Genomic DNA, 24723 nt, shown 5'->3' with positions numbered 1-24723 from the left:
AGAGCTGGCTGGGGCCAGGCTAAGGCTTTTATAATCACTTCTGGGGAGAAGCCATCTCTTAAAGTTTCCATTTCCCAATATAGCCACTGAGGACCAAGCTTTCAACACATGAACCTCTGGTGGAATAAACAACATCTGAACTCCCATAGCACACTATTAAGAGTTCATTTTTGAAAATAATGAAAGCCAGAGGTCTTACTTTAAAAGAAAACACAAATCTTAGATAATTAGACTATAAAGCAACAAGACTCTTTTTTTTTTTTTTTTTTTTTTTTTGGTACTGGGGATTGAACTCAGGGGCACTGGACCACTGAGCTACATCCCCAGCCTTATTTTGTATTTTTTTTTTGGAGACAGGGTGTCACTGAGTTGCTTAGTTCCTCATTTATTCTGAGGTTGGCTCCTGTCTCGGCTTCCTGAGCCGCTGGGATTACAGGTGTGTGCTGCTGCACCCAGTGCAACTGGACTCTTTATGATTCAAAGTTTACCTGATTCTAGTGGCTCTGATGAGATCTTAATGTCCCATGATTTCACCCTTCACGTTACCTGTGAGCCTTGATTTTTTCTTACAGATTGAATGTAAGTTATTTGTACTGCTTACTAGAGCTCGTCTGCATGTCACAACCACATCCAGATCTCATTAGCTCCTCTCTGGAATGTTATTTATCATTAAGCTCCGATTTATTCCTAAGATCTCTGTAGACTTACAAGGCTTAGAAAAGTGTGGTGAAATGATCTTCCTGTTCTAGTTTCACTGAAGTCTTTGAAGAAAAGATAGAAACTATGATTCTCAGAACTTAGAAGTGTCATCTGGAGTATCATATAAGCATCTTGAGGGCTTCAGTCCATGGCCCATAGTTCAAAACCATGAACAAAGCCATCTCCTGATAACAGGAGCCCACTACATTTGTAAAATTTGAGTGACATCCATATTTAGGAACCATTTTTTAAAAAATATTTTTTAGTTGTAGATGGTGTACACAGTACCTTTATTTATTTTATTTATTTTTTATGTGGTGCTGAGAATCGAACTCAGTGCCTCACATGTGTCAGACAAGCACTCTACTACTGAGCCACAACCCCAGCCCACAATCACAGTTTTATGTGCAGCTTTTCTGACTAGTAAATTATTTTATATATTCTGCTTTTTTAAAATTATTTTTTAAGTTGTAGGTGAGCACAATTTTTTATTCCATTTTTGTGTGGTGCTGAGGATCGAACCCAGTGCCCCATGCATCCTAGGAGAGCACTCCACCTCTGAGTCACAACCCCAGCCCTAATATATTCTGTTTTGATAATACATTCTGAAAGAACCTAAAATGTCATGAATTACTCACAAAACTTTGGAGCCAGTATTGTGAATCTTTACCATATTTGTTGCTATAAATAAACAGCAATGCACAGGTTTCCAATGCATTTGGAAAGTGGCACTGGAAAACGTCTATGTACAGATCCTATTGGCGGGGGGACAGTCACCTTTGCTGCACTGAGCCTGCCTTCAATGGCTTTATTCACTTGAGCTAATTACAAAGGCATTTGTTTTTTCTACTCATCTTTGGGTCACCTGGCGACACTTGGGAAATATGAGAAGTTGCTATGGTGGTGTAGCAAATGCTATTTCTAATGTCTACAATAGGTGTTCTTTACTCGGTGAAGCAAATGACACATTGGCCTCGAATAAGGAAGCAATAGCTATGATTTTAGAGGGATAACACCTATATGTAGGGACCAAAGAATTTCATGGATTTTAAAATGATCTTCCTGTTTTCTAATCTTTTCATTTCCTGTTTCTCTAACTCTTCATGTGATTGTCAGAAGGATTCTGAGAAGGAAGTTGATGAACCAGGTCTGGTGGCACTCATTAGTATCATATGACCTTTGAAAACTGTCTTTCAGAGATCGTTTTTATTTTTGGAGATGGATACAAAAACAAAATGCAACTTTCATTAAAGTATGTTATCTAATTGAAATAGAATTTTTTTAGGAAGGACTGGGTAGTTAGGGTGAGAGGGGATACGGTCTGATGAATTTTTCTTCTCTTCAGGAATTACCCTTGTGTGCCTGACCATTCCTGTTGCCTTCGGTATCTGTGTGAATTACAGGTGGCCAAAACAATCAAAACTCATTCTCAAGGTAAGCAAGTGCACACACAGTTAGCACATTCTCAGATTCAGACACATGAAAGATGGAGATCAATGGCTGGAACAAATGAGCTGATCGAACACAGCTCCACATTCTGTAATTCAATTTTGCTTTTTTTTTTTGCTACTGAGGATTGAACCCAGGAGCACTGTACCACTGAGCTACATCCCCAGAACTTTTAATTTTGAATCAGGGTCTCACTAAAGTTGCCCAGGCTGGACTCAAACTTGTGATACTCCTGCCTTTGAATCACTGGGATTACAGTCTTGCAACATCTTGCCTGGTGCAATTTCCTTATTTGTCCTGAGGCTTGAAATCCAGCTCTTGTATCTCTGTACTTAAAAAAAAAACTTTATGTATGTATGTATGTATGTGGTAATGAGGATAGAACCCAGTGCCTCACAAGTGCTAGGCAAGTGCTCTACCACTGAGCCACAACCTCAGCCCATTCCTATATTTCTTTAAGCCTTGCTCTGATGCTCCCACAGGTCAAACCAAGTCTTGCAACATTTTGGAAAACATATGGGCCTCTTAGTGACAGAAAAGCTAAGGCCTAGATGTGGACAGAGAAAGTCCAAGACCTGCCCATCCACTAGGCTTTACACAGGTGCTTTCAAGGCAAAAGCTGTTCAAGTGTTCATGAAGTGGAGCCCCAGCTTTAGAAACATGGCTGGTTCTTTTTTTTTTAAATTTTTATTGTTGGTTGTTCAAAACATTACATAGTTCTTGATATATCATATTTCACACTTTGATTCAAGTGGGTTATGAACTCCCATTTTTACCCCGTATACAAATTGCAGAATCACATCAGTTACACATCCATTGATTTACATATTGCCATATTAGTGTCTGTTGTATTCTGCTGCCTTTCCTATCCTCTACTATCCCCCCTCCCCTCCCTTCCCCTCCCCTCCCCTCCCCTCCCCTCTTCTCTCTCTACCCCCTCTACTGTCATTCATTTCTCCCCCTTGTATTATTTTTCCCTTTCCCCTCACTTCCTCTTGTATGTAATTTTGTATAACCCTGAGGGTCTCCTTCTATTTCCATGCAATTTCCCTTCTCTCTCCCTTTCCCTCCCACCTCTCATCCCTGTTTAATGTTAATCTTCTTCTCATGCTCTTCGTCCCTACTCTGTTCTTAGTTACTCTCCTTATATCAAAGAAGACATTTGGCATTTGTTTTTTAGGGATTCGCTAGCTTCACTTAGCATAATCTGCTCTAATGCCATCCATTTCCCTGCAAATTCTATGATTTTGTCATTTTTAAATGCAGAGTAATACTCCATTGTGTATAAATGCCACATTTTTTTTTATCCATTCGTCTATTGAAGGGCATCTAGGTTGGTTCCACAGTCTTGCTATTGTGAATTGCGCTGCTATGAACATCAATGTAGCAGTGTCCCTGGAGCATGCTCTTTTTAGGTCTTTAGGGAATAGACCGAGAAGGGGAATAGCTGGGTCAAATGGTGGTTCCATTCCCAGCTTTCCAAGAAATCTCCATACTGCTTTCCAAATTGGCTGCACCAATCTGCAGTCCCACCAGCAATGTACAAGTGTACCCTTTTCCCCACATCCTCGCCAGCACTTGTTGTTGTTTGACTTCATAATGGCTGCCAATCTTACTGGAGTGAGATGGTATCTTAGGGTGGTTTTGATTTGCATTTCTCAGACTGCTAGAGATGGTGAGCATTTTTTCATGTACTTGTTGATTGATTGTATGTCCTCCTCTGAGAAGTGTCTGTTCAGGTCCTTGGCCCATTTGTTGATTGGGTTATTTGTTATCTTATTGTCTAATTTTTTGAGTTCTTTGTATACTCTGGATATTAGGGCTCTATCTGAAGTGTGAGGAGTAAAGATTTGTTCCCAGGATGTAGGCTCCCTATTTACCACTCTTATTGTTTCTTTTGCTGAGAAAAAACTTTTTAGTTTGAGTAAGTCCCATTTGTTGATTCTAGTTATTAACTCTTGTGCTATGGGTGTCCTATTGAGGAATTTAGAGCCCGACCCCACCATATGTAGATCGTAGCCAACTTTTTCTTCTATCAGATGGCGTGTCTCTGATTTGATATCAAGCTCCTTGATCCATTTTGAGTTAACTTTTGTGCATGGAGAGAGAAAGGGATTCAGTTTCATTTTGTTGCATATGGATTTCCAGTTTTCCCAGCACCATTTGTTGAAGATGCTATCCTTCCTCCATTGCATGCTTTTAGCCCCTTTATCAAATATAAGATAGTTGTAGTTTTGTGGATTGGTTTCTGTGTCCTCTATTCTGTACCATTGGTCCACCCGCCTGTTTTGGTACCAGTACCATGCTGTTTTTGTTACTGTTGCTCTGTAGTATAGTTTCAAGTCTGGTATCGCTATACCGCCTGATTCACACTTCCTGCTTAGCATTGTTTTTGCTATTCTGGGTCTTTTATTTTTCCATATGAATTTCATGATTGCTTTCTCTATTTCTACAAAAAATGCCGTTGAGATTTTGATTGGCATTGCATTAAACCTATAGAGAACTTTTGGTAATATTGCCATTTTGATGATGTTAGTTCTGCCTATCCATGAACAGGGTATATTTTTCCATCTTCTAAGATCTTCTTCTATTTCTCTCTTTAGGGTTCTGTAGTTTTCATTGTATAAGTCTTTCACCTCTTTTGTTAGGTTGATTCCCAAGTATTTTATTTTTTTTGAGGATATTGTGAATGGAGTGATTGTCCTCATTTTCATTTCAGAGGATTTGTCACTGATATACAGGAATGCCTTTGATTTATGCGTGTTGATTTTATATCCTGCCACTTTGCTGAATTCATTTATTAGCTCTAATAGTTTCTTTTTAGACCCTTTTGGGTCTGCTAGGTATAGAATCATGTCATCTGCAAATAGTCTGGGCTTTTCTTAGTTGGTAGTCTTTTGATGGTTTCTTCTATTTCCTCAATTGATATTGGTCTGTTTAGGTTGTCTATATCCTCCTGACTCAATCTGGGCAGATCATATGACTTAAGAAATTTATCGATGCCTTCACTATCTTCTATTTTATTGGAGTATAAGGATTCAAAATAATTTCTTATTATCTTCTGTATTTCTGAAGTGTCTGTTGTGATATTGCATGGCTGGTTCTTGGAACAGTTGGATGAAGGACAGACTTGCAGAAGCATTCATGGGGACACCACTGACATGTGGTTTGTGCACATGAGCAAGGGCTGCAGACAGCATGAATAAGACTTTTAAGTGAAATCACCCAGAAAGCATTGAGGAGCTCTCCCATGGAATGATAGTAACCAGAACTTACTACTTCTCTTGTCTTGCAGTGTTATCTTTTGCCTGTTGGAGAAATAAGAAAGTGTCCTTGTTAAATGACTTTTAAAAATACCTAGCTAACTGGGCACGGTGGTGCACAGCCTGTAATCCTAGAGGCTTAGGAGTGTGAGGCAGGAGGATCCTGAGTTCAAAGCCAGCCTCAGCAAAAGCAAGACGCTAAGCAACTCAGTGAGACCCTGTCTCTAAATAAAATACAAAATAGAGCTGGGATGTGGCTCAGTGGTTGAGTGCCCCTGAGTTCAATCCTTGGTACTCAAAAAAAAAAAAAAAAAGAAAGAAAGAAAAGAAAAAAAAACCTAGCTAAAGAGAGGCATTCTTAATAATGAAATCACCATCCTAGGGTATTTTCCATTTTCCAAATTATGTATCATTTTAGAAGATATAAGAATGTAATGTCGGAATGGGGATGTAGCTCAATGGTAGAGCCCTTGTCTGGCATGTGTTAGGCCTGAGTTCAATCCCCAGAACTTAAAAAAATAAGAATGTAATGTGGCCAGGTGGTGGCAGTTCATGCCTGTAATCTCAGCTATTTGAGAAGCTGAGGCAGGAAGATCATAAGTGCAAAGCCAGTCTGGGCAATTTAGTGAGAACCTCTCTCAAAATTTTAAAAGATGGGCTAGGGTGTAGCTTAGTGGCAGAGTGCTTGCCTAGAATGTGTGAGGACTTAGGTTCAATTCCCAGTCGAAAAAAAAAGAAAAAAAGAAAAAGAAGAAAGTACCATGTGCTGCTTTCATGAAGATTTAAAAAGTATTTTAGTTATATTTTACATTATAAACATATCACTTTATCACTTGGGATTAATCAGAGGTTTGTCAAGTATCAGTTAATTTAGTTTGGGGCTTATGGTTTGGTTCAGTTTAAGCTCCTTCTGTTGGCTCTACCTGACAAACAGATGCTGTTCCCTAATTTCATGTAAGACCAAACCACTCCTATGGTTCCTCAAAGAACATGAACAAGGGAAGAGGAGCCAACCAGCAGACCAGTCAGGTGGGTATAGACCACTGGAGGAAGAAGCCATGCGTTGGGATTGTGTAAGGTTGATTAACACTGACAGCTTGCTTTCACTCCTTCAGCTATAGTCATGGAACATAGTCCTTTTCCACATTTACTGTCATTGTTTCAACAGGAGAAAATTTCCAATGGTCAGTGTTTGTTCATGATTTTGTTTATAAAACAAGAGGAATGAGTATGACTATGGAAACTTCTTATTTTTCAAGTACTCTATTGTGGATTACTTTTCTTAAAACAGCACTTAACAGCAACAGAACAATCCTGGTTCTTGTGTTTCCATATCCTCTATTAGTCCATCAGTGTCATTAGAAAAGCAAGATATACTTTACATATGCCACTTTTATTATCTGTAAAGAGCAGGTTTAAAACGTTTTCCCTTGGCAATACCATAGGATTTGTGGCAAAAAATATTTACTAATGTGTTTGAATAAATATCTGAGAGCACTTTAGGTTAGTTTAATTATAAGTTTAGGATATCTAGATCTGACACATTTTCCGAATAACCTGTTTTTCTAATTTTGTTCTGGTGAATTTCAAACTTTGAAATCTCTTTTTGGTAAAATATGAAGAAGGGATTTTCTAATCAGAGGCTTTCTTCATGTCTTTTAGCATCTTCCTGTTAGGCAATGGCTTGTGTGACCCTATGTCTGGACAGTAAAAACGACCCCGGAGCTCACCCATGATACATACAGCAGGGTGTTGTGTTGTTCTTTGCTTTGGTTCTTCATGACTCTGGCATTACCCTGACTCCTTTTGAGTCAAGATTGATGCTGTCACTTGGAGCATAGTTCACCATCCACACAAGATGAGCTCGACCGGAGCCTGACTGTCCCTAAATACTCTAGGCCATACTTTCTTCCTATCTTATCTAAGACTTGAACTATTAGAGTTTTTTGGTTTTGTTGTTGTTGTTAACATTATTATTACTTTTGCTTTTGTTTATGTTAACAAAAATAAGAGACAGTAGGGCTGGGGATGTAGCTCAGTGACACAGCACTTGACTGGCATGTGTGAGGTGCTGGGTTCCATTGCCAGCACACACCTCCCAACAAAAACGACAGTACTTATGTGGGAGGAGATAGAGTATTTCTCCTATGACATTAATCTGAGCTCAGATTGTCTTGTGAGGAACGGTGCTATTTCATTGGGAGATAGCAAAAGGAAGCTGTTGGTTGTTGAAAAGTGGGGTGGGAAGTGAGGTGAATGGTCAGGCAGGGCTGACCACAGACAGTAGGTTACCAGAGGTGGGGGTCTTATGTGTTTGTGGGAGTGTTGGATGCTGCTCTGGTCTGACCCCCTGAGACAGGCTTGGTCTCTAGTGTGGTGGCATGGAGGGAGGTGATGGACCTTTAAGAGGTGGGGCCTTGTGGAGGGTAATTGGGTTCTGAGACCTGACCCTGGGAGGGATAATACAGGTGTGGAGGGACTGGACTATGTGAGAGCAGGTTGCTGGAGCCTCCCTCGACTCCCTCCTGCATGTACACTATTCACCACTATTACACAAGTTCTTACTGTATGTGTCAGCTTTTTGTCCCTGGGACAAAATGCTTGAGAAAAACAACTTAAAGGAGAAAAGATGTATATTCAGACATTTCAGTCCATAGTCAGCTGGCTCCATTGCTCGGGGCCTGAAGTGAGGTGGAACATCATGGTAGGAAGGGCATTGGGAAGGAAAGTGGCTCATCACACAGCAGCCAGAGAGAGGGAAAGAGAGAACAGAGAGGATGGTAGCAGGGACAAGAAATACTCTTCCAGGGCATGCCCCTAATGATCTACTTCCTTAAACCAGATCCCACTGCCACAGCCTCTACCACTTCCCAGAAGTCCATTCAGCTAACAACAGATTCATCCACTGCCAAGGGCAGAGCCCCCATGATCCAATCACTTCCTCAAAGCCCCACTTTTGAATATGGCTGCTTTGGGGACCAAACCTTCAACATATGAACCTCGGGGGAACATTCCAGGTCCAAACTATAGCACTCAACAGTATGAATGCCATCTGTCATGAGGCTCTCACTAGAGCCAAGCACATGTAAATGCTATAGTCTTGAAACTCCAGGACTGTGAGCTAAAATGAATCTCTTTTCTTTACAAAGGACCCAGAGCCTTAGGTATTTTGTGATAGCATTTGAAAATGGACTAAAACAGAGCTCATTGTCCAAGTCTACTTATTTCAAAATTTTGTCTAATCCATGAAAAAAAACTATCACCAAATTCTTCTGGTCAGATCCTCCATTTTAATGGAAAAGATACTGGTCACTAAATAAAAAGACTGGGATTTATGTCAAACCCCACCCATTTCTAAATTAGCCAAGTCACCAGAACACTTTGGAATTTGGGCTTTTCCACTATACAGATAAATGCTCTTATCCACAGTTTTGCTTTCTGTCAGTTCAGTTATCTGTAGTTAACTACAGTGTAAAAACATTAGATGGAAAATTCCAGAAATAATCAATTCATATGTTTCAAATTGAGCACTGTTCTAGAGAGTGTGATAAAACCTTGCACCATCCTTCTGGAGACATGAAGTGTCCTTTGTCCATAGTATCCACGCTGTATTCACTGAGATGACACAGCATCCAGTTCAAGTTCTAAAGACATCCAGGGAGCCTTTCCTGCTGCCTTCAGCTCTATGGTCCTCCCTCTTGCATAGAAAGTGTTAGAAGGTCAATTGTCCTTATCACCCATGATTACCAGTCTGGACTCTTCCCTAGGACATCTCTTTTTGTTGTTTATATTATTGACTTACTATGCACCAGCTATATATTTTTTGTTACTTTATGTACAGTCCATGGTCAGGAGAAACTCATTTGTTCTATTTTATTATTAGTTGTTTTTAATCTCCTCTTGTATCTAATTTATAAATTAAACTTTATTATAGGTATGTATATGTAGTAAAACTCAGAAAATATAAGATTCAGTATAGTCTATGTTTTCAGGCAACTGCTGAGGGTCTTGGAACATATCTCCTGTGGATATGGAAGGCCTACTATGAAATGAAATTGCATTCAGTGCTCTCTAAGTTCCCTCTTTAAACTGCTAAGTTTCAAGCCTTTTGAGAGCCTTGGTAGACTTTGCATCATACAGAAAACAAACAGCCCATGATGTTTACCTGTACTTATTTTTTTGGTTTGCTTTAGGTTGGGGCCGTGGTTGGTGGGGTCCTCCTTCTGGTGGTCACAGTTGCTGGTGTGGTGTTAGCGAAGGGATCGTGGAATTCAGACACCACCCTTCTGACCATCAGTTTCATCTTTCCTCTGATCGGCCATGTCACAGGCTTTCTGCTGGCACTTCTTACCCATCAGTCTTGGCAAAGGTACAGTTACATTATCCTTCACTTTTTTGGAGGAAGGTAAATTAAATACATCGCCACTGACAAGCCTGTCTTGCCTGGCTGCCTCAGGAGACAGGAAGAGCTTCAATGTACACGGCAGGTGGGACGGGACAGTTCAGCCCAGAGACAGTGAAGAGATCATGGTGATTTTAAATGTTAACTGCAGCAAAGGCCAAATTGACAGGAAGTTGTAATTTGTAAAATTAGTATTGGGGGTGTTGGTGCCATTTGTTGAGATCTGGGCACATTTCTCTTCATATTCAAATAATTAAATAGGAGGAATGAAGTCATTTCACTAAATGTAGAGATCACTTTAGGTCATGAACAAGTTTTAAGAGATTATATTCTTATCTGTTGTTTGTGCTAAATTTTTAAGAATTGCTAATTATGAGACACAAGAGGAGAAAGGACATAAACTGAGAAATAAGATAGGAATTTCACTTAAAAATTATATTACACTTTGATATATATGGTTTATAATATTATTGCAAACATTAAAAATGATAAACTTGCATGTCTCCATGCCTGCAATGAAATGCACATCATCATATAGTGATGGAGAGGAAGAAAATTGGAATAAATTCTCTGGAAGAAAAGTTAGTGTCATATCAACAGCCTTATAAATATGCATAATTGTTAACTCCACAATTTTACTTTCAAAAATCCGTTCTGAAGCTAGCTCTTTCAGATGTGCACATGAATACTGATATGCTAAGACATTAATTGCAGGATTATTTATAAAAATCAAAATGGAAGCAATTGAAATATCTAACAATAGGAGATACTTAATTCATGTTGCATCCATATGATGGATATGATGCATCAATTTTAATGAATCTGGAAAATACTCAAGAGATAAATTTTAGTTAAAAAGGAATAGAGGGCTGGGGATGTTACTCTGTGGTATCCTAGGTGCAATCCTCAATACTTCCCTGCAAAAAAGGATAGAAAATGATATTTATTTTGATTCCCATATTGTGAAAGAAAGCAAAAAGAATTTTATGCATGAAGAAAATATTGAAAAAAAAGTACCGTATGGTAATTTTGAGTAATGAGATTAAGAGTAATTATAGTTCTTTAATATTTTCTTGATTTATTTTCTAAGGTTTAAAAGTAAAGTTTGTTTACTTTTAAAATCAGAAAAAAAATATTAAAGGAAAGCAAATTATAAAGTTGAATTCTGAAGGTGAGTGTTGGGAAATTTTTAGTTGGCTTTGTTGCCAGTGTTCCACTGGGGAACTTTGAGCACTGGGAGAGGAATGGGCATGGCCCATTCACGAGGCATTGCATGGACAGCCAATCTGCATGGACAGGAGAGTTGGAGGAGATGAAAAGGAAAGTTGAGCTGTATGTGAAACAGTACAAATTAAATACTTGAAAACAAACAGGAAAACCAGATGTTAAAATGGTTGTCTTAGGGGCTGTAGCCATAGCTCAGTGGTACAGCACTTGCCTAGTATGGGTGACGCACTGGATTCGGTCCTCAGCACCACATAAAGTAAATAAATAAATGAAATAAAGTTATACAAATATATTTTAAAAAATGGTTGTCTTAGGTGAAAGGGCTCAGTAATTTTTTTCTATCTTTTAAAAAAGATATTTATTTAATTTTAGGTGCACACACAGTATCTTTATTTATTTTTATGTGATGTGTTGAGGATCAAACCCAGTGCCTCACACACATGAGGCAAGCACTTTACCACTAAGCTACAGCCCCAGCCCCTTTTTTTAACCTTTTTCCACATCAAATGCCTCTTCCACTCTTTCCATTCTGTAGTGTCGTTCCTCTGTGAAGCCTTCTCTATACAATTCTGCAACTTTTTTCAATTGCTACAGCCTGTTCCAGGCCCTTGATTTTGCTTTGTCACGTACTTCTACTGAACTTTTCTTTGTGTATATCTGGTCTTTCCTTAGGGCAGGGTTCAGAAGGTCCTGCTCCACAGTGCCTCTTAGAAAACCACCCCACAGAGCGGGCACTCGGCAAACAGCTGTTGAATGAATAAACACTTCTAGTTGCTTGAGCTCATAGTTTATCAGTTTGCATAAGAGCAAATGTTAGAATGGTGCTAAATTTTTTGTCATTGCCAGGTGCAGGACAATTTCCTTGGAAACCGGAGCTCAGAATATTCAGATGTGCATCACCATGCTCCAGTTGTCTTTCACAGCCGAGCACTTGGTTCAGATGTTTAACTTCCCATTGGCCTATGGACTCTTCCAACTCGTGGATGGAGTTCTCATTGTTGCAGGTGAATGGACTTTCATTGGGTAGATTTGACTAACAACCTAATTTACCAGCTCTTTTTTTGTGATTTGAACTTGTATGTGCTGCCCCCTGAATTATATTTTTAGCAGGACATTTTGGGGGATAATAAGGTGCATAAACACAATACTTTGATACAGTGGAACTTTCACAGAAAAATATTTTAAAAAACACCCAAATAGGAATTTATAATTAGAACCAAATATGCTTCATAAAAACCAAAGCACAATCAGCATTTAAATTCCAAGATGTGTCAGGATAAGCTCTCCATGAACAATCATCGATCTCAAAAATGACATTGACTGAACGCAAGCATTTATTTGTTATGTCTTATTAGGGGCCTTGAGGTTTCCCAAATGCCAAGTTACTTCAATGTTTCTGTGACTATGATTTATGCCAAATGGTTGTGAAATTTTTTCAAATATAAAATATAATACATATATAAGCATATTCACAAATATTAAAAATTTATACACATGCATACTACACACACCGTTTACCTCAATACAGCTAAAAGCATGTTATTTTGGAGTTGATTTAATTTAAGTTTAAAAACATTTAAATACATACACATATATATATATATATATTTTGATCTTGGGCCATTATAAATTTTCACTGTTCCCAGGGAACAGGTTCTAAGTAAGATTCAATGATTATGGGTATAAGTGATTATATACTGATTACTGATAATAAATATACCAATGCTAGCAGAATAAAACTTCTGGTCTGAGATCAAAGTTTTGGGGAAGAATTATGACTGGCTCATCCCCAGATACATCCTAGCAAGTGTGTGACTCAGTAAGCCCTCCACTGATCAACTGACTTATGGACTGAATGAATGAATGACCAAGCTTTCCACAGTCTGAAGAACGAACCATTTTGACACACTGAATTGTTTCATTCCATGGTTTCCCTCTCCCCCTCTTTCCCAGTGTATTTATACTTCAGTGATGCAAAGCAAACTCCCCAAGTGTAGGATAATGACACAGTGTCCCTGGATTATACTCTTTGCTAAAGTGGTGTTTAATAATCATATGTTTGATCACCTAGCATATCAGATATACAAGAGGAGACTGAAGAACAGACCCAGAAAAAGGAACCCAGATTGTGCAGAAGTCTGCCATGACAAAAAATGCAGAGAGGCCAGTGCTTTCTTGGAGGTGCATGAAGAAGCTGCTGGAACCCTTGAGCCATCAGGACCAATGGATCGCCACAGGGCTCTGGAGCCCATTGGCCACGTCACTTCATGTGAATAGTGGGGACTTGCTGGCCAGAGTGTGGTCCTCTGTCTTCCTCAGTGATGGGTAAAGACGGGGCCGCGCGGATGCAATCTCCTTGGTTGGCAGGACCTGTGTGAATAGTTAAGTGTCAGATGTTAGAATACTTATATTTCTGTGTGGATTGTGCAATGTCATAGGATCACTTTTTGAGAGTGTATTCTGCCCATTTCAGGGAGTTTTGGGGGGTTTACACTGGGTTTTTCCTAGCTGCTGTGTGTGTTCTTGTTGTCCCATGAGGTGAATAGTGCCACCTGGCAGGAGGTAATGCCCTTTATTATGTAAAGTTGTCTCTTGTTTGGATTTTAATCTAATGACAGGACTCTGTGTAGAGGTGATATCATCTCTGCCAGGCAAGGTAGAGTCTGGATCCACATAACTTCCTGACTTTGGGCAGGTCCTTGGGAGTACAAGGGAGGACACAGTTGTGAAAAATGGGGCCCTTTTCTAAATGATTGTTTCTTAAGGGCTTGAATACCTTTTTGATTATAGATGTAATATAAGCTTAGAGGGAATTTGAAGTAAACAGGTTAAAAAGTGTATGAATTCCTCATATTTTCATTCCCTAGAGATAGACACATGTCTTTCTAATCTTCATGTATATAGACTGAGTCATTCAAAAAATGTTCAATATATTCTGTATTGAAAGTCATTTGATGACATATGATAGAACATCTCTACACTTCAGTTTGTGTTTACCTACCTCATTCTTTAGAACAGTGGCTGCATAGATATATTGCATTGCATAGAAGGACTATAATTTATTTAACCCATCTTTATAACTTTCAATTTATTTGGTATTGCAGTGCTGCTACACTACCCTTGCCTGTGTGCAAGCATTTCAGGAGACTCCATTCCTATGATTGGATTGGGCAGGCCCGTTGCCCATAGAAATATTGGACAGATTGCTCTTTGGCAATGTGGCGCAGCAGTACCGAGAGGGTCCAGTTTCCCATGGCTTCACCAGTCTAAGGAAGATTTTTTTTTTTTCTTTTTGGTACTCGGGATTGAATCCAGGGGTGTTCTGCCACTCAGATACATCCCCAGCTATTTTATTTCTTATTTTGAGACAGGATCTCACTAAGTTGCCAAGGCTGGCTTCAAACTTGTACTCCAAAGAGTTTTGGTCACTTTGACTTGTGAAAACATCTCTTTAAAATTACATATTCAAAACTACAAGCAAAGTAGAGCATTTTCCATGATCATGTGCCCATTCATGTCCTTTGCCTGCTTTTCTGTTTTATTTTTTCATAGGTTGATTTATAGATTTTAACATGATAGTGACTATGTATATGTTCTATGTATTATCAACGTTTTACCTATTATGTATATTATCTCATTTTTACAAAGTGTCTCTTGTTGTACAATTTTGTATTTTTTACACATTCAGTTTTAGTAATCTTTTAAAAAAGTTTTAAGATGGGCCTAGTGGCACATGACTTAATCCAAGCTACTTGGGAGGCTGAAGCAGGAGGATCAAAAGTTCAAGGAAACTTAACGAGACCCTGTCTCAAATAAAATAAAATTTAAAAAGGGCTGGAGATGTAGCACTTGCATAGCCACATGCAAGGCCCTGGGTTCCATCCCCATCAATGCACAAAAATAAAATTAAAAAAAATAAAGTTCAGATACTTCTGGATTCAGGAAGATTTTAAAATTGACACAAGTTTTGAGGACATAACTCAGTGGTACAGCACTTGCCCTAGTATGCATGAAGCCGTAAGTTCAATTCCCAGCACTGCCAAAAAAAAGCTCCTCAAAACAGGACAAAGTGTTAGGTACTAAGGAATGGTGGAAACTGAAGCAGACATGGAAAGGTACACACTTCCACTGTGCATGTTTTCTTTGTCCTTATTAACAGGACTGAGATTTTGTTCAGTGTTGCAAAATGCCTAGCTAAAAGTATTTTTTTTTTCTCTTGAAGTTAGAGGTGTGCATGTGACAAAATTCTTGCTAATGAGATTGAAGCAGAAGTCTGCTTATGGTTCCTGGGGAGTCTTGCTTTCTTGCCCTAGGCACCAACAGACCCTTTCTCCTTGTCAGTTTCTATTTCCTTTTGGATCATAGATGTAATAGCAGAGCTGCCCCAGCAATTCTAGATCATGAAGGAAAGATCAGGATAATTATAGAACTTGTGACTTATTTTTTTTTTTTCCTTTTCATTCCTGGACATTGAATTCTGAAGATTTTATGCACGCTAGGCAAGTGCTCTCTCACAAGCTACACTCCCAGCCCTTTTAAATTTTGAGTGTCTTGCTAGGTTGCTTGGACAGCCTCTAACCTTGTCTTCCTTCTGCCCCATCCTCCTGAGTAGCTGGGATTACAGGCATGTGCCTCAGTGCCTGGCAAGCTGTTGACATTCTTGAGCTATAGAATCAATCCTAGCAACAGCCAACTTCTGAAATTGTTTCCTTAAGGAAAGGAAATAAATCTTTCATTTGTGTAAGCACATTTGGTTGTTTTTTTGATACTTGCACTCAAACACATTCCCAAACCAGTGTATTAAAATTTTGTTGGTTTTAAAATTTTATGTGGGCTAGCCTATAATTTGTCACATTTATCTGCACCATAACGAGGTATCTTGAATATTTCTGAATTAAGGAAAATGGGAATCTTTTCTTTCATTATCAACAAGCATAACTGTGATAAGCTGTTCTTTTAATTTCTTGGATTTATCACATTACATTTCAATAACTAGTTATTTTTAAATGAAGAGATCTGGCAGGCTGCTCTGAAGCCACAGATTTAAAAAAAAAGTCTGATCTCTTCTCAACACACATTTTTCTCCTGTTTATCATAACAATTCAGAAACATCTATACTAATGACATGTACCATAGTTTTGATTTTGAGATAAAATTATGTTTTTAATTCTCCAGTGCTCAGGATTATACTAAGATACCATTTGTTTTTTAATTAACACACATTCCTTGTTCATAATAATGGGATTCAATGTTACATCTCCATACAAGCATACAGCATGCCCTGATCATATTCATCCACCCTTGCCCTCACCCCACTTTCTCAGTCCTTAGTAAGTACCATTCTTTAAGGCGGACCTTTTTTTTTTTTTTTCCTTCCTTTTTAGTTTTCACATATAAGAGGGAATTTGCAGTACTTGTTTTTGTGTCTGGTTTTTTGTTTTGTTTTAACACAATATTCTCTAGTTCCATCCATTTTGTTGCAAATGACAGGATTTCACTTTTCTTTATAGTTGAATAATACTCTCTCATGTGTATAATACCATATATTTTTTTTTATCCATCCATCTGTTGATGGGCACCAAAGCTGATTCTATATCCTAGCTATTGTGAACAGTGCTGCAATAGACATGGACATGCAGGTGTCCCTTTGTATGATTTTATTTTCTTTGGACACCTACCCAGGATCAGGATACCCAGATCATATGATAGTTCCATTTTCAGTGTTTTTGTGAAACCTCTATGATTTTCCTCATGGTGGCTAAACAAATTTACAGTCCACCAACATTTTATGAGTGTTTGTTTTCTTTACATCTTATCCAGCATTTGTTATTTTAGAATATATTTTGGTTCACTTTTATACATATCTTCTATTAAGACTTGTACTTTCCCTTCTCTAGCACTGAGTTGTCACAGGGAAACAGCTGTTCGGCCAACTACACTTTCCAGCTTCCTGGTACTTGGGGGCTGTCAATCAGCCAGTTCTTGCTGATGGAACGAGTGGCAGTGATGTGCTTCACTTCCAGTCCTGGCCTGCCTAATAGAACCCTCTCCACATGTTCTCTTTTTCCTTCTGGCGGTAGGAATGGAGATTCACAGGATGACCTTGGAAGCACATTTGTTAATCATAGAACTTCCATCAGCCTGAGTTCTTAAAAATGGAGAAAGGAGAGCTGCCCTGTTGGGTCGTTTGCCTGCCCAGATTTGTTATATAAACTAGAAATAAACTATTATGCTTGATCCACTAAGTTTTGGGTTTATGTTTTATAATACTTAGCTAATACAAAGTCTGTGAGGAGCTAGGCTGTCTTTATACATTAATGTGATATTTGAGTTTTTTCGGTGCCTGGGCTCTGTGGCCTCATCTTTCTAAACAGAGTGGTCTTAGCAAGTGACTCATACGATTCCATGGTGGTGGAGCCAGATCCCACAAAGCAGGCAGTAATGGGTTTATTATAATCAAGTTTCCACTCAGGGGTCATAAACCTAAACCTAAATTTTTTTTCTCAGTTTCCATTTCCTAGTTACATTCTTTCCAGAGAAAGTATCCTCCAGCTTTGCCCTCTCCCATCTATGCTGACTTCTGATGGTAGCTAATTGCCCTCAGCTGTACTGGCTCTTGGAGCTTTGCCTTGTGTCTCCACATGCCCAGGAAAACAAGGCCTCAGGATTCCAACTCACTCAGAACAGAGATTTCCAAGTGTTTTTAAAGTAACAAAAACCTTTTTTTTTTTTTCCTTTTCCCAAATGATAATTTTGTTTATAATTAAAGTTTATAAAAGAAGTCTTCTGATTGAAGTGGGAATGGTGGTGGTGAAGCTTCTCTTGCCAGATTCAGATACCATTCTGAGTAGGAGCCAAACCTGTTACCTGGCAAGGGAGTCAGGAGATCACCAGGAAGCTTTATTTATTTACTGATACGGTCTTCTGCCTTCAAATAGCCTCAGCTCCTTAGGAACAGGTCCCAGTAAATCACTGCACTTGGTTAGGATCACAAATTCAAATCAATTAGCTCCAAATTGATATAGTCTTATGATGAACCAGGGAGTGTTCTGGGTCTTGGAGTGGTGTCAGGGCTGAATGGAAGGAGACAGAATTCGGATTTAGCAAAACAAGTTCAGTATTGAGAATCACAGAACCGTAAACTAAAGCAGGCATTCGGAGGCTGAGCTGTTTTCCTTCCTATTTGGCAAAACCAAATAGAAACCTCTCAGGCAGTACAACATTGGTTTCCTTGATTACTCCTTTTGGTTAACTGACTATTCTAAGTGTTACTTCAAACAGGTCTTAAAATACTCTGATTTATGTATCAACTAAGTGTAGAAAGTGGGCACCACTTACAGGGAGGTAGAAGTTTCTTCTACTTAGCTTCTGTTAAGCCAGACATGACCCTCATGACAGTGCTTAATGACGATCTCTACAGGATGATGACAAACTCCCATTCTCTGTTGCCTGGACTGACTGGGACCAGCTGGGGAGATGGGAAGTTGGGGTCCAGAGGTCACTGGCTTCCCAGAGGACTGTGTGTTGTGATAAAAAAACGGAAAGTATCTGTCTACACAGTTTTGGCTGTTCATGTTTTAAGGTGTATTTTTATTTACAAAGTGAGAATGATACATTACAAACAGATGACACAGTTACAAACAGCTGATAAATCCATTTTCATGAAAAAGTATATAAATATATTACAGGAAATTCTATATAGTAAACATTAGAAATTGACATGGTAAACATTTGCTACCTTTTTTCTATGCCAATATTACTGTCATTTAAAGCTTAAATACTGGTTTCAAGTATCCTCTATAAAATACCTCTACTTTATTAAAATACTGGAAATTTTTTTTTTTTTGCTATAAACAAGATTGGTACATTAAAAATAGACTCGGTGTATCCTGTAACAATGTCCACTATAATCAAATGCTGCCTCTAGCCTTTAGACCTGAATTGTTCAGTTAGTGTTAAACATTTTTTAATAATTGTCATTGGTTATGGTAGCTGTAAAAATACAGCATTTTTCAACACTATTTATTGTTATAAAGAATGCCCCTCCAAGGTAGAGGAGAATAAGCATAATATTGCATGGCCTTGCTGCTCTATAACTCTTATTTTAAGTAGAGAGCAGGAGTTTGTTGGAGGTTCAGGAGAGATACGGAGACATCCAGAAGGCTGTTCTTTCCCTGTTATTTAGAAAGCTGAGGCTGGTCTTTTTGCTCTTCTTCAGCCTGAAGACGTGTCAAGACATAGAGGATGACTTGATAGCAGAAAATATATTGATCCTATAGCCAACAAAACAAAACCACAGCAATGAATACACAGAGAACTTTCAATGTGTCACAAATATCATACTCAGCTACACCCTTAATAGAAGCAATGTTTGAGGAGTTTAGAAAATATGGAAAATTTTTGTTTAAATGCTAAATGTCAGAAACATTAAAAAGCAGCCTACAGAATTGTGTAGTATCAGAAAAATTATAAAAAAACAGAAACCGGATTGACAATATGAGGGGGAAAGCCTGGGAGTTGGAGGTGGTGATATTTAGAGAACTAAGTGAAGTTGTCTCCGATTGGCAGCCATTTCTATTTTTGTGCTTTGATAATATTTCACGAAAATTAATTTCCTTCATAATTTCTGCTAGATTTATTGAACTCACCTTAATGTTTCAAAATACCAAAAATTTAATATAAAGAACCTACTAAAATGATTTCCTTTAAATAATTTAGAACAAAAGAATATACAAAGAGAGAAATCAAAGTTTGGTGAAATATAATTGATATTTACATATTCTTTAAATATGAAATCTTTTCTTTCAATATTTTAGAAAAAAAGAATATTAAAATCAAAGATTTTTGAAAATGAATCCTTGTGGTTCTCAAAATTATTCTCTATAAGTTGATGGTATTGGTATCTGAGTTTTTTTATTTTTGTTGTTGTTGTTATTTTGTTGTTATTAGCAACTCTCTGAAAGTAGGATTATGAGTAGCCTTTTAATTTTCTTGGTGCTCACCTGTATTTTAGCTTTTCTGCATTTGCCACATCATCTCTCTTTCTCTTACATTGCCTACAACTCTTTGGCAAATACACTTCACATAATGTCTTCCTCTGTCCACACCCACCACTCTGGCTACAGGCCTATGATAACTCCCATGTACTTAGAGGAAAGCCCAAGATCTGGCTCCTATCACTTCTTCTCTGACTTCACATTCTCCCACTCTCCTCTGTACTCTGGTCATGACCGTTCTTGAACCTGTACTTACTTGTGGTCCACTCCCACTTAGACTTCCATGGAGGCAGTGGACTCTGCCTGAAGGCTCCCCCAAATAGCTTCATGACATCTTCCTTCAAATCTCTGCTTAAGTGTTACCTTCCCAATGGTAACACTATTTAAAATTATATCCACAATCTGCCATGACTGATTCCCTTTACCTACATTTCTTTTTTCAGAAGAGTACTTTCTTAGATCCTATATAATTCATTGTACATATTTAACATATTTATGGTCTGCCATCCTTATTGCAAATCCTGCTAGAATTCCTCTGTTACTCTAGCAGGATCTGACTAAGTTGGTATGATTGTTTGAACTCAGGAATCCCAGGCCAGCAGCCTGGACAACACTTGGACAGCCCATCTCAAAAAAAAAAAAGCTTAATAAGAACTTTTTAAACTATTAAGATATTAAGAATCTTTATAAATTTCTTCTTCAAATAGGCCTAGACTTACCTCTGTCTGAACCATTCCATGTCTTTGTAGTCTCATGCAGCGCACTAAATCAGAAATGTCAAACTGCCCAAGAAAATAGAACGTACACGTTAGATAAAAAGGGAAAAGAACCACATCCCCAGCCCTATTTTGTATTTTATTTAGAGACAGGGTCTCACTAAATTGCTTAGCCTCTCACTTTTTCTGAGGCTGGCTTTGGACTCGAGATCTTCCTGCCTCAGCCTTCGGAGATACAGGTGTGCACCACCGTGTTCTTCACTTTCTAGTAGTTTTGGGAAACTGTCTTAGACAAAATGACTTAGAGAACTGACTTTGTCATCAGTTGGTATTCTTATTTATGATCTAAGAATTAGAGTAGGTTATTATCCTATCTAAAACTCTGTAACAAAATTTCTCTTTCCTAAAATTTGGCTAATTTCTTTTAATTAAAAAATATAAACTACTTTCCTTAGATATTGCATTTCTGAATAAAATTCTATATTTTTTGATTTTAGCTGACATTTAACAGTTTGAAAAAAGGACAAAATAGACTATTTGGTTTTGTTCTACATAAATTATTATAGTTGATATTATAAGAGTATGTAAAGTACAAAATAGAACTACTTTTAACAAATCTTTAAAAGACAATTATTGGCTTGGGAGGCTGAGGCAGGAGAAGTGCGAGTCCAAAGCAAGCCTCAGTAACTTAGTGAGACCCTATCTTTAAATAAAATATAAAAAAGGGTGGGGATATGGCTCAGTGGTTAAGTGTGTCCCTAAGTTCAAACCCTAGTACCAAAAAAAGAAAAGAAAAAGACAATTATATTAATTACATATTCTAGTTTCTGTTATTTTTACATAGATTTATACTAATTAGATCTAAAAGTAAGATTATACTCATATTTGCTTGGTTTATTTAGTAATAATTTTTTAAATTGGGAGTAACTGTTTAGAAAGAGACAATTTAGCATTAATTTGTATAACAAAATGTACATTTCTTATACATTTTCTTTTGTACAATATTTTTTAAAAAAATATTTTTAGTTGTAGATGGACACAATACCTTTATTTATTTATGTTTATGTGGTACTGAGAATCAAACCCAGTGTCTCACAGATGCTAGGCAAGCACTCTACCACGGAGCTACAACCTCAGCCCTATACATCAATATTTCTATCCCCAAAGTGTGATGAAAATTCTGACTTTAATCTTATACAGGCATAAAGACTATAAAGGATAAAAATGCAACACTGCATATGGGGCTTTTGAGCACACTATTAAAATACACATTATTTTTTAAAAAATATTTTTTAGTTCTCAATGGATATTTATTTATTTATGGTGCTGAGAACTGAACCCAGTGTCTCACACATGCTAGGCAAGTGCTCTACCACTGAGCCACAACCCCAGCCCTAAAATACACATTATTAAACAGAGTCTAGCATAATTTCTGATCATATGCAGATTCAGAATATATCTTGTACTCACTTCAAGATCTTGACTGATTAATCCCAGAACCACATCTATGCATATCAGGGTCCCTGAACGTCCAATGCCAGCACTGCAGTGCGTAATGATTGGGCCTGACTTATGGACGTATCTCATGTAAGAGATAAACGTGAGCAGGTCATCCGGCTGAGAAGGTGTATCGTGGTCTGGCCAGGCAGTGAAATTCAAATGAAAAATATGTCGCACCTCTCCTGTCTGAAATTGTAAAACAATTAGTATATAATGTCATGCAATATTATTCCTACATAATTAGTTCTTAGTATTATTTTGTCCTGTCAAATTTTGAATTGTGTATTGGATCAGATCAAAAGAAGAATGCAACAGGTGAAAGAATTCCATTAAGAAACATATGGAGTGCCGGGGATGTAGCTCAATGGTAGAGAATCTGTAGAAACCTGTGAGTTCGATCCCCAGTGCTGCAAAAAACGAAACAAATAAACAAACTAAAACTAAAACAAAGCCACAAAAAACACATGGAAAGCCTTCAGCAAGAAGGCTGCTAGATCCACTTTTTTTCAGTGATGGAGATTGACCTAGGCCTTGTGCATACTAGGCAAGAGCTCTCCTACTGACTGATATCCTCAGACCTATAATGAATCTTTAAATACACTGGACACAGGGCTAGGGCTCTAGGGCCTGTGACTGGAATGTCCTCCCTCTTCCCACCCCCAGTTATGCCTCTGTGGCTCACTCAACAACTTCAATTTTTCTCACATGCCATTTCTCAAGCCTTCCTTCACTATTGAAAATGCAACATGCTTCTCCCTCTCCCTCATCCAAGCACTATTGACACCAGTATCTCTTCATTAGGAAGTAAACCTCATGAGGTGTGGAATTTTTTTTTTGTCTGCGTTGTTAACTGCTCAATCCCTAGGGCCCTTTAACAGGGACTGAGCTCTACAAATCTGTGTGGATTAAGTGACCAAATCACTTGAGGAATATTGAACAACTGTGCTAGCCTCTGTGATAGGTAAGCTAGTGTATGTGAATAAAGAGGTATATATCATATGGTACCCATGAATACATACAATTTTTATATGTCAAAACAAATTTTAAGTTAAACAATAAGTATAATCTTTAATTCTCTGTAAAACAACAAATCACAGACTACATTTACATGCCAACCACAAAATTGCACTGATATACTTTGCTTCTGTGAAAGTAAACCATCTTGTTTCTTTAAAAAAGCTAACCAACCAGTAGGAAATACATTACTCACCATAGCACCCATTATTGGAGAAGGGTGTAGTAAGGGCAGGGAGGACAGAAGCGAGAAAGCAGCTGTAACTCTACTTAAGGTCTGACCACTTACCTAACTCAAGCTAAATGTACTTGGTGTTAGTGACTACAGTAAAACAAATGTCAATGTTAAAATTGTCCATTTATTTTCAAATGTGGAAAAGCTACCTTTTTGAGGGATATTTTCAACTCAGAAATTTTAAAAAACTCTTCAAATAGAGTCAACTTTGAATTTGACCTTGAAAAATAAGTTTCCAGGGCTGCGGTTGCAGGTCAGTGGTAGAGTATTTGCCTAGCGTGGATGCAGACCTGGGTTTGATCCCCTTACTGCAAAACCAAAACAAACAAACACAACTCGCAGAAGTTTCTATCCCATAGCTTCTGAGCTATTTTGTGCTATCACTAAACAATGGATGACAAATGATCATGTATTCATTTTCAATCTAATACAGTACACCCTGGAGGAAATTCATGAAGAGGGTCTCATTTAAAATTTTTATGCTTGATAAGAAAAAAGCAGGGGCTTGTGATTTTTAATCTAAAAATATATAGACGTAACCATGGCAAGAGTCCTGGCCTGGTTTCCAATGAGGAGATGAGGCTGACTACATGGAAAGCTTTAATTCACTCACCTGAATGTCTTCTAGGGTCAATGCCCTCACTACAAAACCCTTCAGCTGTTGCAATCTCACAAGAGCCAGCCGAAGTCTGTCGTTGGCCATTGTTGTTTTGCCCAGGATGTTAGGCCAATAGCGCTGGCACTTGATTTTTTCTCCTTCTACTTCTTGGGTCATCATGGCTATCACTGTGGATTTTTGTTCCCAGATCATCTGCCAAAAATCTCCAACAGTGGTAGGAAGGGGCCCCTGGCAGGCAATGTAAAGAAACTCTTCCTTCCCCACTGGTATCTTGATGAAACTGGCATTAATATATCCACCTTCATCTCCAAGAGGCACTCTTGTGGCATCATCTGTGAATTTCCCACCACAAAACCATTTATATTATATATTGTTAAACAAGAGTCAGAGAGCGTAAATCAAAGCTCATGGGAAATTCTTATAACCATAGCTGCAATCAGAAACACATTTTAATAGAAGTATATTTTAAAAATGAAGCACAGCAAATGATTTTACATCTACTCCTTTCACTCATATTTAAGAATATCTAAGATGTCAGCTTTGTGAGTTTCTCATGTTTGAAATTTTGATAGTTATTATTTACATAAATTTGGTTAAAGAAAT

General features: G+C 38.0%; 2 protein-coding genes across 10 annotated transcripts in view; one reads left to right on the top strand and one right to left on the bottom strand.

The window, feature by feature from the left end:
- Slc10a6 (solute carrier family 10 member 6) overlaps positions 1 to 16668 on the top strand; it is a 30307-nt gene extending 13639 nt beyond the window's left edge. Inside the window, exons 3-6 of one of the 2 annotated variants that reach the window (XM_071614414.1) lie at positions 2045 to 2133; positions 9605 to 9780; positions 11893 to 12044; positions 13112 to 16668. In XM_071614414.1, the coding sequence (XP_071470515.1) occupies positions 2045 to 2133; positions 9605 to 9780; positions 11893 to 12044; positions 13112 to 13317 (623 nt within the window). In that variant the 3' untranslated portion in view covers positions 13318 to 16668. Of the gene's footprint in view, positions 1 to 2044; positions 2134 to 9604; positions 9781 to 11886; positions 12045 to 13111 lie in introns of both variants that reach the window. The other variant, XM_027939858.3, reaches the window with a different exon arrangement.
- Positions 16669 to 18618: 1950 nt separating this feature from the next.
- The window catches only part of Ptpn13 (protein tyrosine phosphatase non-receptor type 13), a 198513-nt gene continuing 192408 nt past the window's right edge, over positions 18619 to 24723 (bottom strand). For all 8 annotated transcript variants that reach the window (XM_071614406.1, XM_071614408.1, XM_071614410.1 and 5 more), the window contains 4 exons: positions 24115 to 24452; positions 22223 to 22438; positions 20756 to 20818; positions 18619 to 19313 (listed from right to left, as the gene is read on the bottom strand). In XM_071614406.1, coding sequence (XP_071470507.1) covers positions 19218 to 19313; positions 20756 to 20818; positions 22223 to 22438; positions 24115 to 24452 — 713 coding nt within the window. In that variant the 3' untranslated portion in view covers positions 18619 to 19217. The remainder of the gene's footprint in view (positions 19314 to 20755; positions 20819 to 22222; positions 22439 to 24114; positions 24453 to 24723) is intronic.

This window comes from Marmota flaviventris, chromosome 7, assembly GCF_047511675.1.
Source record: "Marmota flaviventris isolate mMarFla1 chromosome 7, mMarFla1.hap1, whole genome shotgun sequence".
NCBI lineage: Eukaryota > Metazoa > Chordata > Mammalia > Rodentia > Sciuridae > Marmota > Marmota flaviventris.
The sequence above is the reverse complement of the archived record's forward strand: the minus strand, read 5'-3'. Positions and strand labels throughout refer to the sequence as shown.